Genomic DNA, 13,996 nt, shown 5'->3' with positions numbered 1-13,996 from the left:
TTAAGAGTTCATGTGCTTGCATCAGACTGAAGGTTTACAGGCGAAGCACCTTAGAAAGTGCATTAACAGTAAACTGGATTGGTGGCCGCTGTGGTTTACAGGTGTGATGACCAGCAGGTGGCCCAGCATTCGTATTCATGAAAGAGAGAGTGCTGTATATATTTTCTCCTCTGCTTTCTTATTTGAGAACTACCCTATGGTCCATGTGAATGTGAAATGCCTTCATACAGCTGGCAACAATTCCCCTCCCAGATGGACCCATACAAACCTTTTTATCGCAAGTCACCATCCCAACTATTTAAAAACGATACAATACCGTCGTATTATCTACCCAGTTACCTCATTTGTGAGTCAAATTGATTCTCAATTGCATTTTGTTAATAAAGCAAAACGCATGCATGTTTAAGCTAAACTACAAAACAGACAAATGCTTTAAGGATATTAAAACAGGGATGTGTCAGTATTAAACCGGGTCTTTAAATTAAAATTTAAAATTCTTGTTTACAATTCTGGCTTTCTTGATGCAACCTACAAAACTTGCATTTGAAATGCCTAAAGCATGGCATAATGACAGTATGTAGACTAAATTCTAAAAATTTTTTAGAAACGAGTAATCTGTAAACTCATCTTAAAAATTGAGTCATGAAAATAAAATGTATAATATTTTTGAAATACGCAGGTTAAAACCATGTAAATTAAACCCTAGGGCACATGTTGCACGCACACACACACACACACTATAAATCGCTCCATTCCCTTTCTGTTTCTCTATCATTGTGTCACATAAACTCAGACACACACACACACTTAAAGTTGGTCCTGGAGAGATGGCTCTGGAAATTAGTCATTGACAAACATAAGGTGATGTGTACTCTAGAGTAATGCACAGGAGTAACAGTCAACAAAATGGATGGAAAGTCAGAGCATGGGTCTTCATAGAAACTGAATTTTGTATTAACATTTGTTTTAAAAAGCATTTGACGTAAAGGAATAGTTCATCTTCCAAATGAAAACTCATTATTTACAAGCCCTCTTGTCATTTTAAACCTTTATGACTTTCATTCTTCTGCAGAACACAAAAGATAGAAAACCGTTGGTCATATGGAGGAATTTCATGATATGTCTTTATGTTTTTGATCTGTCTTTATGTTTTTGATCATTATTCAATGTATTGCTCTTCGTTTTAAACACATTTGTATGAGATTCTGAAAAGCACCCTGCACAGCTGTGTTTTTGATGTCTGGCAGTGTTTATGAAATCTGGGGACTTTTTCCGGCCCCAACCCTACAGTATGACCAAATCTGGGCATGTTCCGCCCCGTTACTATGACTATAATCTACATTGAGCAAGGCCACAGTTTTACCACAGGAGGTGAAGAAGGGGAAACAGGTCATGATGACCATTACATAATTGTGGTGGGCGAGGATATATAAAAATATATTTTAAAAATTAGGTAATAGCCAGCCTACCACGAATAAATACGCACCTTGTTGCCTGGGATATATTGGTGGCAGAAAATAACAATTGGTTAATAAAAATAAGAGATAACGGGAATCTACCTGATTGGTTTTAGAAAGGACCACCTTTCAGACATTTTACTATAACTGTAGACTGAAAACACTTGGTTTTTAGATGACTTGGAACATCTCAATTTGTTTGACTCGAGCAAATAAAGTTAACTCCTTGACACCCGGACCTTCTTTGTCTGAGAGATTTTTTGAACTACAAGACATTTTTCCACAACAGTCACCATTGACTTTGCATTGGGTTTCAATGGGGATTTCAAAGAGGATGAGTAAATAATAAAATTTTCATTTTGAAGGTGAACTATTCCTATAATGTCTCTAAAATTATGTAACCAGAATTGCTAAATAAATATATAGAAAAATATGCATCACATCATTGATCAAGTCACAGTAACTGTTGAGAGAGTAAAGCTCAGCTCTCACACAATTCACAATTCTCACAAACAGTTCAGTTATTTTAGTTCTGAAAACCTTTAATAGTAGAATTAGATTTAGCATTAAGACATATTTCAATAAATATTGTGTTATATACAGATACAGCAGAAATGGTACATTCCTTTTTTTCTTCAAATTGCTCACATTTCTGTACAAGCCAAAAAATATCTGCCATTTTATTTCTATTCATGCAAAATTCCATGTTTTAGTATTGTAACATAAAAATAAGGATCTGCTGTTTATTTTTCACCCATTGGAAGTGCACTCGGATTATGTCAATAAGCAAATGAAGAGATGCACTTTGTGCCAATACACAATTTAAGCAAATCAACCAATAAAATTAAGGCCATACCAACTTGTGCAAAAATTAAAACTTTACCCACAGTTTGCATACATTGGTTACATCCGTTCACCATGCCCGCTGTCATTCTGAGATCACCGTTTCTTGGGCAATTGCAATGCAGGGTTATGCAGGGTGTCCTTATTTAAAACAAGGATCAAGAGAAAAAAGAAATGCGGAAGACGGAAACGATATCATGCCTCGATAATTTAGATCGACTGAAATCATATGGACATTAAATTGATATTTGCATGATTATTAAGCCAAAGAACAAACCTGTTTGCATATAGAACATATTTCACATCACACTGCCCTTGTATTCCTGCGGCAGGATTAATCTTCGATGTTCTTGTCTTTTATATCATTTACACAGAGATCAGTCCAGCAGAAATAGCCTTAAGCAGGGTTTGTCGATAAAGAAATCCGTCATCAACAGCAACATTAAGCTGAACAATACTTCTACAAATCTTCTTTAATGTGTTTTTGTCTACATATTTGAATTGTCCCATCTCAGTGCCTGCATCTCCAGTGAACACATCAAAAGTGACTCGATCATTTCTCACACTGATGTATATTATACATCGTATGCCTCCATCAGTCTCAGGGATGGAGCATAAACCAGTTTTGGACTAGTTTGGTGACTATGTGAACTCATCGTGATTAATCTGGAATTAAGTTTAAGATCCACACGAAAACGCTCCTGTCAACACAATTCATGTTTGTGAACGTTCAAATGATATGTGATATGCAACCTTGCTACATTGTGCTGCTGTTGAATTGCAATGTTTCAGCTTACATTTCCCAATTACTGAATTCAGGTTTTGTTTCAGCTTAATGGAATCCTAAATATAATTCTGAGATCCAGTGTTTTAATGGAGCTGAGGGGTAAACCAGTTTTACGAACACATATATCACAAGCCTATTGATACAAGAGAGAGGATTCATTAAAAATAGCCCTTTAAATTGAACATAATATCATGATGCCATATCATTGAAATAAATAAATATGTGAAAAATAAAATATGGGTAGTTGACAAAGAAACCGTACCATGTGTCCTATGGTGTGACAGCAAAAATGTTCAAAACACACTGATAGTAATATATTATTTTATGTTGTTTATATTTATAATTCATATAAATTTTATTCATAATATATAATACATTCATAAATGTGCTGTTTTTCAGGAAACCGGGAAAAAACTGTACTTTTTAAATGATTACGTACTGTATTGTCAGAGCTGACAAGCACTTTTTAATACTTTTTATTGGTAAGATATTTGCAAAACCCAGTGACACACATAAAGGGTACATGATAACGGTAATACAAATCACAAAATACGGACACACCATAGGACACGTGTGCGGTTTATTTGTCGACTACCCAACTATTTATTTTCATCTTCTGGCAAAAAAGTGTGTTAACATTTGAAAAGATCTCACATATTTTACAAGACCAAAACATTCGTATACCATAAATTTGACCTATTGTCATATTTTTTGGTAACGTTTTGCCCAGTCATGACTATCCTACAAATTTAATTATAAAGGGACATTTTTTTCATATTGTAAATCTTAAATACACATGAAAATAAAACTGCACAATTTTAAACCAGATTTTACAAATGAGCAAAACTGTCATTGTCAATGTTTCGACAACCAAATCACATCGAGGTGAGACAGGAAATGAAATGACAAAAGCATATTTGTTATAAAATGAAGCATTCAAAACTCAACCACTCTTTGGTTTGATAAACAAGCGGTTAACAGAAGATGTTACACGTGATACAAACTTGCATATCCTACAGAAAGCATCTATCATCTATCACAGCCTGTTGAGCACTAGACACCATGTACACGTTTTCAGTCGGTGGATGTCTTCAAATCAGCAGTCACAACAAAACGTTACAAAAGTGAAAATTGACATCGATATCATCTGTAGCACAAAAAAAGTCTTGCCATGCATAGACAAGTTTTTCCAATGCTCTTTTTTATAGCAATGATCGAGGATGACTACTGTAGAAGAGAGAAGATTTAAACGTACAGTAGTGTCTTTATGGGCCCTCAGAATAAAAAGTCCATATTGAACATGATAAACACTTAAAATAATTTGCATATATGATTATTGCATAGAGAAGCCGGATGAAAATGCGTTCTTAATTTCAGAAACTAAACCTTTGTGCACTTATTAACTATGCTGCACAACATAGTACTGTCTATGCATTTATACACATAGTTTGAAAAAATCACGTAATATACATTTGGTTGGAAATATAGTTGGTTTTATCATGGCACTGGCTGTACTGCTTATTTATCAAGCTTATAAAAATAATACTATCAGCTGTTTAGAACATGTATGAAATGTGAGTTATGAAAGATCCCGCTGTATCTTTTCTGACGCATATAGCATATAAAGGCTATACGGTTTCCCCTCACACCCCCTTGCAAAGTTGTTTTAGCTTTTACTATTTCAGAATCCTTCGAAAACGTGATCAGATGAAAAATAAGAAACAACCAAGTATACGTCTGTTTTTGGTCAACCTGGAAGTAACATGAAGTTCGGCGCATGAACAGAGAAGATAATCTAAAATTGAAATAAAAAAAGACAAATCTATGAGTACAGATAGAGGAACACATTAACCACAGCTTGAATAAATAATTGTTTTGACCGGCACTCATCAAGATTTCATTAGTTATTAATATCAGACTTGCACATCAGGGGACAGTTCCGACAAGTGCTTGTAAATCACATATCAAAGCGAAGGTGGGTCTACGGGACCCGCGGCATATTCACTGCGTATTCGTGGAAGCCCCAAACTGCCCTGCGATCTCAAAATACGTTTAATTTTCAAAGGCTTTCTCATGGAAGTATTATCATTTAAATATACGGTATATTACACATCGGTTCTCCATTATTCTCGCAATGCAGTACGTCTTCAAGTTGCAACAAAAAAACCGTTTTACAAGAGCACCTCCTCTTGGAATCCCAGTCATCGGTTCAGAAGTTCGTAGATGTGAAAAAGTTTAACGTTTACTTCAGTCATTTTCATTTTTTTAGTAAATATATTGCCACATTCATATATCATGCATTTTACTGCATTGCTATTGCACAGGTCCGGATTATTCGGGAGGGCAGGAGAGAAAGAGATGAAACAATATTCATAAATACCTCTGCCGGAGGGCTCATCATCACCAGAAGCACGTGAGCACTGTTGTGAGATAAAGGCGGGCGCAGGAAGATGAGGGAGGAGCGTGGAGGTGGGTATATTCGGATCGCCGTTTACTGCTTGTGAACATCCTCGCTGCGTATGATCTTGTAAATGATCCAGTAGAAAATGTTAAAAATGAGGAATACCAGCGGAAAGGCCACGCGCGACACCGTGTCGATCCGTTTGGCGCGGCCGATGAAGAGCTTGCGCATTTCCTCCACGGTCTTCTCAGGGGGGTTGGTGGAGGTGGGCGCGTTATTGTTGTTCCCCTTGATGGCCATGCCATCTTTGGCTTGCAGGCACGCCGGGCCCATGCCGTAGGCTGCGAAGCTGAATCGCCCATCTCCCGCCTCGTCCTCCTGCAACACAGATTGTCAATCTGTCAAGTGTCGAGAAGCCCATTATCCCAACACTCCACTTTAAACAATGCAGAGAGCCCGACCTATTGATTCCCTCAATCCTGTTGGGTTGATCTGTAGCCCATATCTTCTACGTGGCATAGCATGATATGGATTATATGTGCTTATGGGAATTAACTATTGACATATGACCGCTGGACAGGATAGGGTTGTGGTCAGAGGCCGCAATATTTCAGGTGATCTGATGGACTGACATTGCTTTGCCTCCCTTGCTTACATCAGTGCTTTTCCAAACTGCCAAACTATTTATCATAAATGTCATCACGAATTTGACTGGAAAATCATTCTTGAAGTGACTGCATTACACGTTTGATGTCAATTGTAAACAGAATGGAGTGATATGAATTACAAATATAATATGGTTATTATCATTTCACCTTCACCACAATGTGATGGCAAATTATTTTGTGCAGCCCACATGAAAAAATATTAACTGTAGATTTGTATGACTGTTGTAGTATTATACTTTTAGTTTAGTATTCTTTAGTATAAACTACAGATGCACCGATATAACGGCCAATAATCAGTATCGGACGATAAAAGCAATTTTTCACACTATCGGCCGATAGTTTGAAAACAGACGATGATCGAGAGAGGACAGGAAAATGGTACGGATTTGTGCTCTGTATATAGAAAATATTAAGAAACATCACTAGTTTGATGTTCAATATTAATGGTCAATATATGAATTAATAACATTCAGAAAGTTGGCAGATATCGGAGAAATTTAGCATCGGTGCATCTCAACTATAGTAAATGATAAAAGGTATATTTTGTATGTTCAAAAACATTATCTAACAATATCTAGAAAATGTACAGTATACTATAATATTAGGGTTGTCACAATATCACATTTTTACTACACGATTATTGTGGCCAAAATAATTCACAAAAACAATATTATCATAATATCTATTAAATGTTTTTTTTTATAAATAAATAAACAATACTATAAATCATACTCATATTTAACTTTGCTTATTTTGTGGTTTCCTTATTTTGGTCAACGATTCTAACTTGAGTGTAAGGCAGAGAGAGAGAGTTTGTAACCACTGTTGCTCTTAAGGGGTTAAGAGCAACACTGTTGCGTTTTTCCATTTTAAGAATATATCTAAACTACGTCATATGCTGTCAATCTCAGATGCAGAGAAGTTAATTCATGCATTCATGACATCAAGACTAGATTACTGTAATGCACTGTTAGGTGGTTGCCCTGCAGGCTTATTACAAAAACTCCAATTGGTCCAAAACGCGGCAGCTCGAGTTCTTACACGTACAAAAAAGTATGAACATATTAGCCCGGTTCTGTCAACCTTGCACTGGTTACCTATAAAGCATCGCGTTAACTTTAAAATCTTGCTTATTACCTATAAAGCCTTACATGGTTTAGCTCCTCAGTACTTGAATGAACTCCTTTTGTATTACAGTCCTTCACGTGCATTACGCTCTCAGGCGTCCTGTCAGTTGGTAATACCTAGAATTTCAAAATCAAGTGCAGGTGGTAGATCCTTTTCCTATCTAGCGCCTAAACTTTGGAATAGTCTTCCCTGCACTGTCCGGGAGGCAGACACACTCTGTCAGTTTAAATCTAGACTAAAGACGCATCTTTTTAATCTTGCATACACTACTCTTCCATAATATAAATCTTCAGAGGGTTTAGGCTGCATTAGTTAGATCAACCGGAACCAAAAACACAACTGATGTACTTGTTGCATCAAAGAGTACAGAACAGTACTCTACTCTCAGCCAGTCTTGTCTCATTGTTCCAAGGTTACCACAGCGAGCAGGATGCAGTTCATGGCCTGACCTGATGGTAGAGCGGAGAATGGGAAGTGGGGACCTGACAAGAGCTGAGATGATAGAGCTGGATAAAGAAGGACGCGGTCTCTTGACATGTTTCACCACAAAACTTCAAATGCTATTAGATTATTAATGATAATCTTAAACTATATTTATTTTATTATTAAGTTTATTTATTTTATTTAGCCTTGTTGTGCAAGTTCTCTGGAGCTTGTGCAGAGGCAGCAGCTTTTGCCAGAGGGGAACTGGAATCCCTGGTTGGGCCTGGGTTCTCCTGAGGTTTTTTTTCTCGATTAGAGTTTTGGGTTCCTCGCCACCGTTTGCATACTGTTTTTGCACTATTGCCTGCCGGGGGGGCTGCTTTAGAATTTTAAAGTTTTACTTAATTAATATTGCATATAGGAATTTATTATCTGTTATATTTGACCTGTGCTTCTCTCTCCTTTATCCTAATGTGTGCTCTCACTGAGCGTGTGTGTGTGTGCGTACTTGTCTGTGTACGTACGTGTGTGTGTGTGTGTGTGTGTGTGTGTGTGTGTGTGTTTGTGTGTGTGTGTGTGTGTGTGTGTGTGCGTCTTGTGTGTGTGTGTGTGTGTTGTGTGTGTGTGCATCCGTGTGTGTGTGTGTGTCTCTGTGTCTGTGTGTGTTGGTGCGTGTGCGTGTTGTGTGTGTGGAGTGTTTTGTGTGTGGGTGTGTCTGTCTTCTGTGTTTTCAACCTTTTCTTGTTTTTGCAGGTACAACTTTGATTGTTTTGCTTGTAGTCAATGTGTCTCATGTACAGCTGCTTTGTAACAATGAAAATTGTAAAAGCGCTATATAAATAAAGTTGAGTTGAGTTGAGTTGAGTTAAGGCAACATTTTATTTTCATTAAATGACAACATTTTATTTACGATATTATCATATTGTGTCAAATTAACATGGTATCGACGTGGTATGTTGTGACACCACTAGTATACTACTTTTTCATGTGGGAGTGCACATAATTCACTATATATATATATAAAACAAAAATAAGTTAACTTTTAGTTCACTTTATTACATATATTTAAGCAAAGTTCAGATATATTTTTATTATACTTCATGCAATAAGTAATACTAGTACTAGTATACTTGTAAGTGTAAGTGTATTGACAAATAAACCCATGGTCCCAAACATTTGTTAATAACATATTATTTCATGTTGTTCATATTTATAATATAAAACAGCATAAGAGAGACTTATCTTAATTGTTAGATTTTTTCTAAATTGCTTTATCTAATTGCTGTCACACCATGTGTGGTTTAGCCTATTTATCAGCTACCCATCTGTTAATACTACTTGGGACTAAGTTGGCTCACTTTTTAAATAAAGTTTGTTAAACAAAAAGAGTAAAATCCTGCACACTATCAATCCTCGCAAAAGATAAAAAATTATATTATATACCTGGTATATGCCTGATGAAGGTCACGAGACCAAAACCTTGCAACCTTTAATAAAAAAATGATATTTGGCAAGCATTGACAATGTGCAGGATTTTTTCTCTTTTTGTTTATTGTTTTGACCTGTTGGTCTTTTTTCCTACGCACCTATCTATTAACTGCAGGTGTGCGACGATGATTGTTAATTGACTTTAATCAAGTCTATAAAACTGTATTACTGCGTATGTGTAACAGTAAACTTTGAGTTTTGAGAAGTAGTCCTACATAAAGTACATTTCTTAAAAGTACATAAAAACCATACCTTCTGATAGAAAGACTTTAAAGTATACTAACGGCACACTTAAACTTCATTGTAAGAGCACGAAAAAAACCCGTATATCAGTGCCTCGAATCTTTTGGTATGTCTTTTTAACCTTCTGAAGTCCTACAAATTCATCGGACAAACCTGATTTGAAGGTGTCATTTTTTCAATGTCAGTGTACTATCCCCTATCAAAGTTAAATATAGTGAGACTATGTCTAGAATATACTCTAGCATCCTGACCAGAGCAACACCGACTCAGATGATCCCGCCCCAAACTCACTGCATCAATTTCTCAGCCCGATATCAGACAGCAGGATTTATTATTATCTTTGCAATTCCATTTGCTTATGGTTGGTGGTGCACGTTTCACCTATAATGAAAATAAACCCAAAATTACAAACACTTGTAATTACATTTCAGTGCGGGTAGATATTTCACATTGATTAGATTCATTTAAACACGAACCGGGGAAGCAAAACAGGATCATTATCATCATAATGCATGTGTTTAATTTGCAGGTGCAAACCGCCGGAGTCTGCTTGCTTCCCCTGAAAGATCAGCCATTTTCTTCTCAGGTCCCCATTTTTAGACGCTTTGTCCTCTTTCTGTCCTTGTCTTTCAGCTATCCCATTTATAACTGTTAATGTGTGCAGGGGTAAATGGAAGATCACACACCAGGATACGTGCGTGTATGTGTGCGTGATGTTATCCCACGGCCCCTCTGGTTTGTATACAACGCTGTCTGTGATGCCGGGGTGCTACGACCTTCCCTGTCCTTCAGCTGCACCGGCTTACCATTTGTAAGTATTACGGATGCTCGCCTTTATTTCTGCAGCCATATGATTAATGTGGTGGCTCCAAGACGTGACGTGGAGCCGTAAAGAGAACCAGGGCTGCGGCAAGAGCAGCGTCCTGCGTCACTTTCCCTCTAGCCCGGCCCTGCCAGATTCATTACCCTCCCTCTCTAATTAAAGCTCTGCCATTACTGCATCAGGCGAGTCGGCCGCGGTCCCAGTCCGACTGTTAGCGGAAAGAGAGAAAAAAACAACAAGCGGCATCCAGCTTTACCGCGGAGCGCATTATCGGCGGGCATCAAAATGCAGCTCACGGCGGCGTTTGCAAATCAGGGGTGTGGCGTCTGACGCTCCATACAGGACCTCTTGGCTCCTTCATCAATCAAAGCACTTGGATGGGATTGATGTTGTTCTGTCTTTTATCGGGATGCCGTGATAAATAACGGAGATTGAAACGGGCCGTAAAGTAGCGCCTACTTTACGGTTGTATCTTAAATATTCCAAATGTTTCTCATAGGACGCTCGGTGCCGTGATCGATATGGATGTAGTCGTGTGAAAGTCGTACACATTTACAACAGGACGATTTGTTACGTTTATCTGTGTACCCTTGCTGTGCGTACCATTGTAATGCATTACATTTACATAATGTCTGTTCTTTTATCACCTATGGGTGACATGGAATGAATATATTATGAGGAGCGTAAAACGAAAGATTTTGGCATTATGCGCATGTGCCCGGCGGTCTTGGATGAATGAATGCTTACGAAAATCTCATTTTGTCTCGCAAATAAACATCTGCGCCCTCGTAAATACAAATGAGGATTAAACAAATGTTTTAAGATTATACAAGCATATTATGCCTTTCGGGTCTCTCAAATGGACAGAATCATACCAGTCACTACATGCCATAATCTATACAAACAATATAAGCTGTTTTGACCACAGTTACTAGTTCAAGAGAGACAATTCAGAGCAAGCATCGATTCTAAACCAGCCTATTAAATAAATCACTTACATATTCAATAGATCAATAGGTCTACATCCTTACCCGGCTGGCTAGTAATTTCACTGTATGCACACGATACAATTTGTATAGCACTCTTGCAGTAGTAAGAATACAGAAAACATTTTCACATTTTGAAAGAAAGTATGAATGTAACGTAACCAGACATACCAGGATGAGCTCTAATATTTATAGGTTTATTCAAATCCCCAAAAGTGTGAGCAACAACAATAGCGATGCTTGCCTTAGCAGCCACTTCTAATGAGCAACACAGATGCCTATATAAGCAACTACAAAAGAACAAAACTGCAGTATTTCGCAGCCCGTACAGTCCAGTGCCAAGTCAATTCAAGACATCTGTCTCTATTAAACACTCCAGGAAACTGAGCTCCACTATAATTCCGACCGCACCACATCGAACACCACAAACACTCATTCTGTACTGTACCTTCATCTTTCTACCGGTGTTCAGCCGACCTGAGGACGGCCGGCCAGTTGAGCGAGACTGAGTGTTTTATCTAAATAGATAATTCCCTCTCGTATGTTACATGCTTACAGACGGCAGCTGCACCGCTCAGAGCTGAGAGGAGATAGAAGAGACAATATCCCATGAGTGACCCTCTCTGCATCACAATCTTCTCTAACAAGACGATTCTTCCCCATCAATTCACTGCTCGCTATGTGCTGTTGTCATTGTTAGGCAAAGCGAAGACATTTGCAGTTCAGAGATTGCACGGTTTCACCTACTTATTAACGAAATGGAATCCAGTAGTTGGCAAAGAGCTAGGGCCTACGATCTTGCTATTATATGCTATTAAAGTATATCACTAAAGACCACTTTAAAATTACACTGTAATTTTACTGTTTTTTTTTTTTTTTACAGATTTTTACGTATAATGTGAAAAGCTGTAATTTTGCAGAATTTTATTGTGTTTTTATAAACTGCAAAAAAACATCAAATTACAGAAAGAGACTGCAAATTTACAACAAAAAAAAAACGTACTGTAATTTTATTTTAATGTACTTTTCTGTTGCCCGAGCTGTAAAAACTGCAAAGAAACTGCCGTCGGATAAGAGCTCTTTTTTATGCAAATGCATCTCTTTAGACCACCCCTGGTCAAAACCCCGGGCATTTTGTGTCTTCTTTTTTTTCATAACTACCGTCTCTTTATTACATTAACTACTTCCTAAATGTATTTAAAGTTGCTTTGCAACAATGCAAAATTGTAAAAAGCACTTTACAATTGAAATGGAATTGAACTGACAGTCTGATGCATATCGTACAGAACTAGAAAGCATTTGCCTTTTGTGGCAGTTTGGGTGTTTTCATTATAATTTTGCCTGTAATAATGATTTATCAGTTAATCAGTCGGGTACAAAGAATGAGTCTCAAAAACATGCAAAGTAACCTGTAATTATATGTTTCAAACAAAGATGGCGACACAGAGGCAAAAGGTACGGACTGCAGCTGTAAACATTTACTTATTCGACGTGTATGACCACATATTAATGTAGGAATGTATTGCACCTGCTGAGAGCAAGTTGGATTTACACATGCCGTCCGGGTTGTTTTTGCACCCGATTCGCTAAAGGAATGACATTTCTTTATGTTGCATGATGCCAATTTCCTGCAGGCTGGTTCTGAATGCTGGAGGACTACTGCAATCTGGCAGACTGTACAGCATCACTCCATCACTGCGATCTAAGCACCTGAAGCGCCTCCTTAAAATGCTGAATGTGCGTCCATCTACACTGCATACCTGGATATACGCAACATTTAAAAGCTCTACTGCATCATTTGATCCTCAGTCGGATGTGAATTATAGCTGCCGTCTTTTGAATGAAATTCTTCACGGTCTGCTTTCAGTGAGTGCTTATACATGTTAATTGTGGCGGGCACATAGCGTTTGGGTTTTGCATACAAGGCACATACATCAATTTCGGTGCATTTAGTGTCTGGATTTTTTTTGGGGGAGGTTTTGCAGTGAAACACAGCACATGAAATTGATACAACAGCTTGAATCTTTCAGGACAGCTGTCTACACAATGTTAAAACAACCTTCCTGTGGGGTCAGTCGTGACACTGATATACACAGATCTCGGTCTGTCCAGCAGGGGGAATCCTCATTCTACACGCGGTCAACAGCTGCCTCTCAGAGACACGAGCTGGAGAAGGTCGATAAGCTCCCGTGGTAATGCTGGGGAGTTGTTTTATTGTGTAGTGCAGGGAGGTGACAGCTCTGAGCTGCAGTGCAGAGCTCAGGCACTGAATGATGGCCCCAGCGAGCCAGGATGGAGGGCCGAACCGCAGCCGTGGATCACGGCGGCCGGTAGTTTCATTAACCAAGGGATAATGATAATGCAGCAAACCTGCCGCGCCTTCTGAAATGAAGTGTACATCCCACATACGCCCTATTGTTTCCTCGTATACAGCGTTCATCAGGAATGTCACGGTTGGCGGTCATCGATTGGATGGGAATCTTGGGTGTTCATTTCAAACAGTTGGATTTGTGGTTTGTGCCGTGTGCCCTTGGGGCCCGAATGGTGACAGGTCTGATATCAGCCGGTATGTCTCTGTGGATTTACCTGTACTGGGCTGAAGGTAGCGAAGACTAATTTCACTGCACCTATATTACATGCAGCCCAGAGGCTGATTGAGGATTACAACGGGGGGCTTCAGGATTTATGTTGAGCTCTCTGAGGCACTTGACAGATTTGCCGTGCATGCTAACACTTCTAAGACTTAATA

At 38.3% G+C, this 13,996-nt stretch overlaps 1 protein-coding gene across 3 annotated transcripts in view; it reads right to left on the bottom strand.

Annotated features, from left to right (window-relative positions):
* Positions 1 to 1,992: 1,992 nt before the first annotated feature.
* The window catches only part of glra1 (glycine receptor, alpha 1), a 55,068-nt gene continuing 43,064 nt past the window's right edge, over positions 1,993 to 13,996 (bottom strand). For all 3 annotated transcript variants that reach the window (XM_057349713.1, XM_057349714.1, XM_057349715.1), the window contains one exon: positions 1,993 to 5,866. In XM_057349713.1, the coding sequence (XP_057205696.1) occupies positions 5,579 to 5,866 (288 nt within the window). In that variant the 3' untranslated portion in view covers positions 1,993 to 5,578. The remainder of the gene's footprint in view (positions 5,867 to 13,996) is intronic.

This window comes from Triplophysa rosa, linkage group LG13 (genome assembly GCF_024868665.1).
Source record: "Triplophysa rosa linkage group LG13, Trosa_1v2, whole genome shotgun sequence".
In the NCBI taxonomy this organism is placed as follows: domain Eukaryota; kingdom Metazoa; phylum Chordata; class Actinopteri; order Cypriniformes; family Nemacheilidae; genus Triplophysa; species Triplophysa rosa.
Note: the sequence above shows the minus strand (reverse complement) of the source record. Positions and strands in the feature narration are given on the sequence as shown.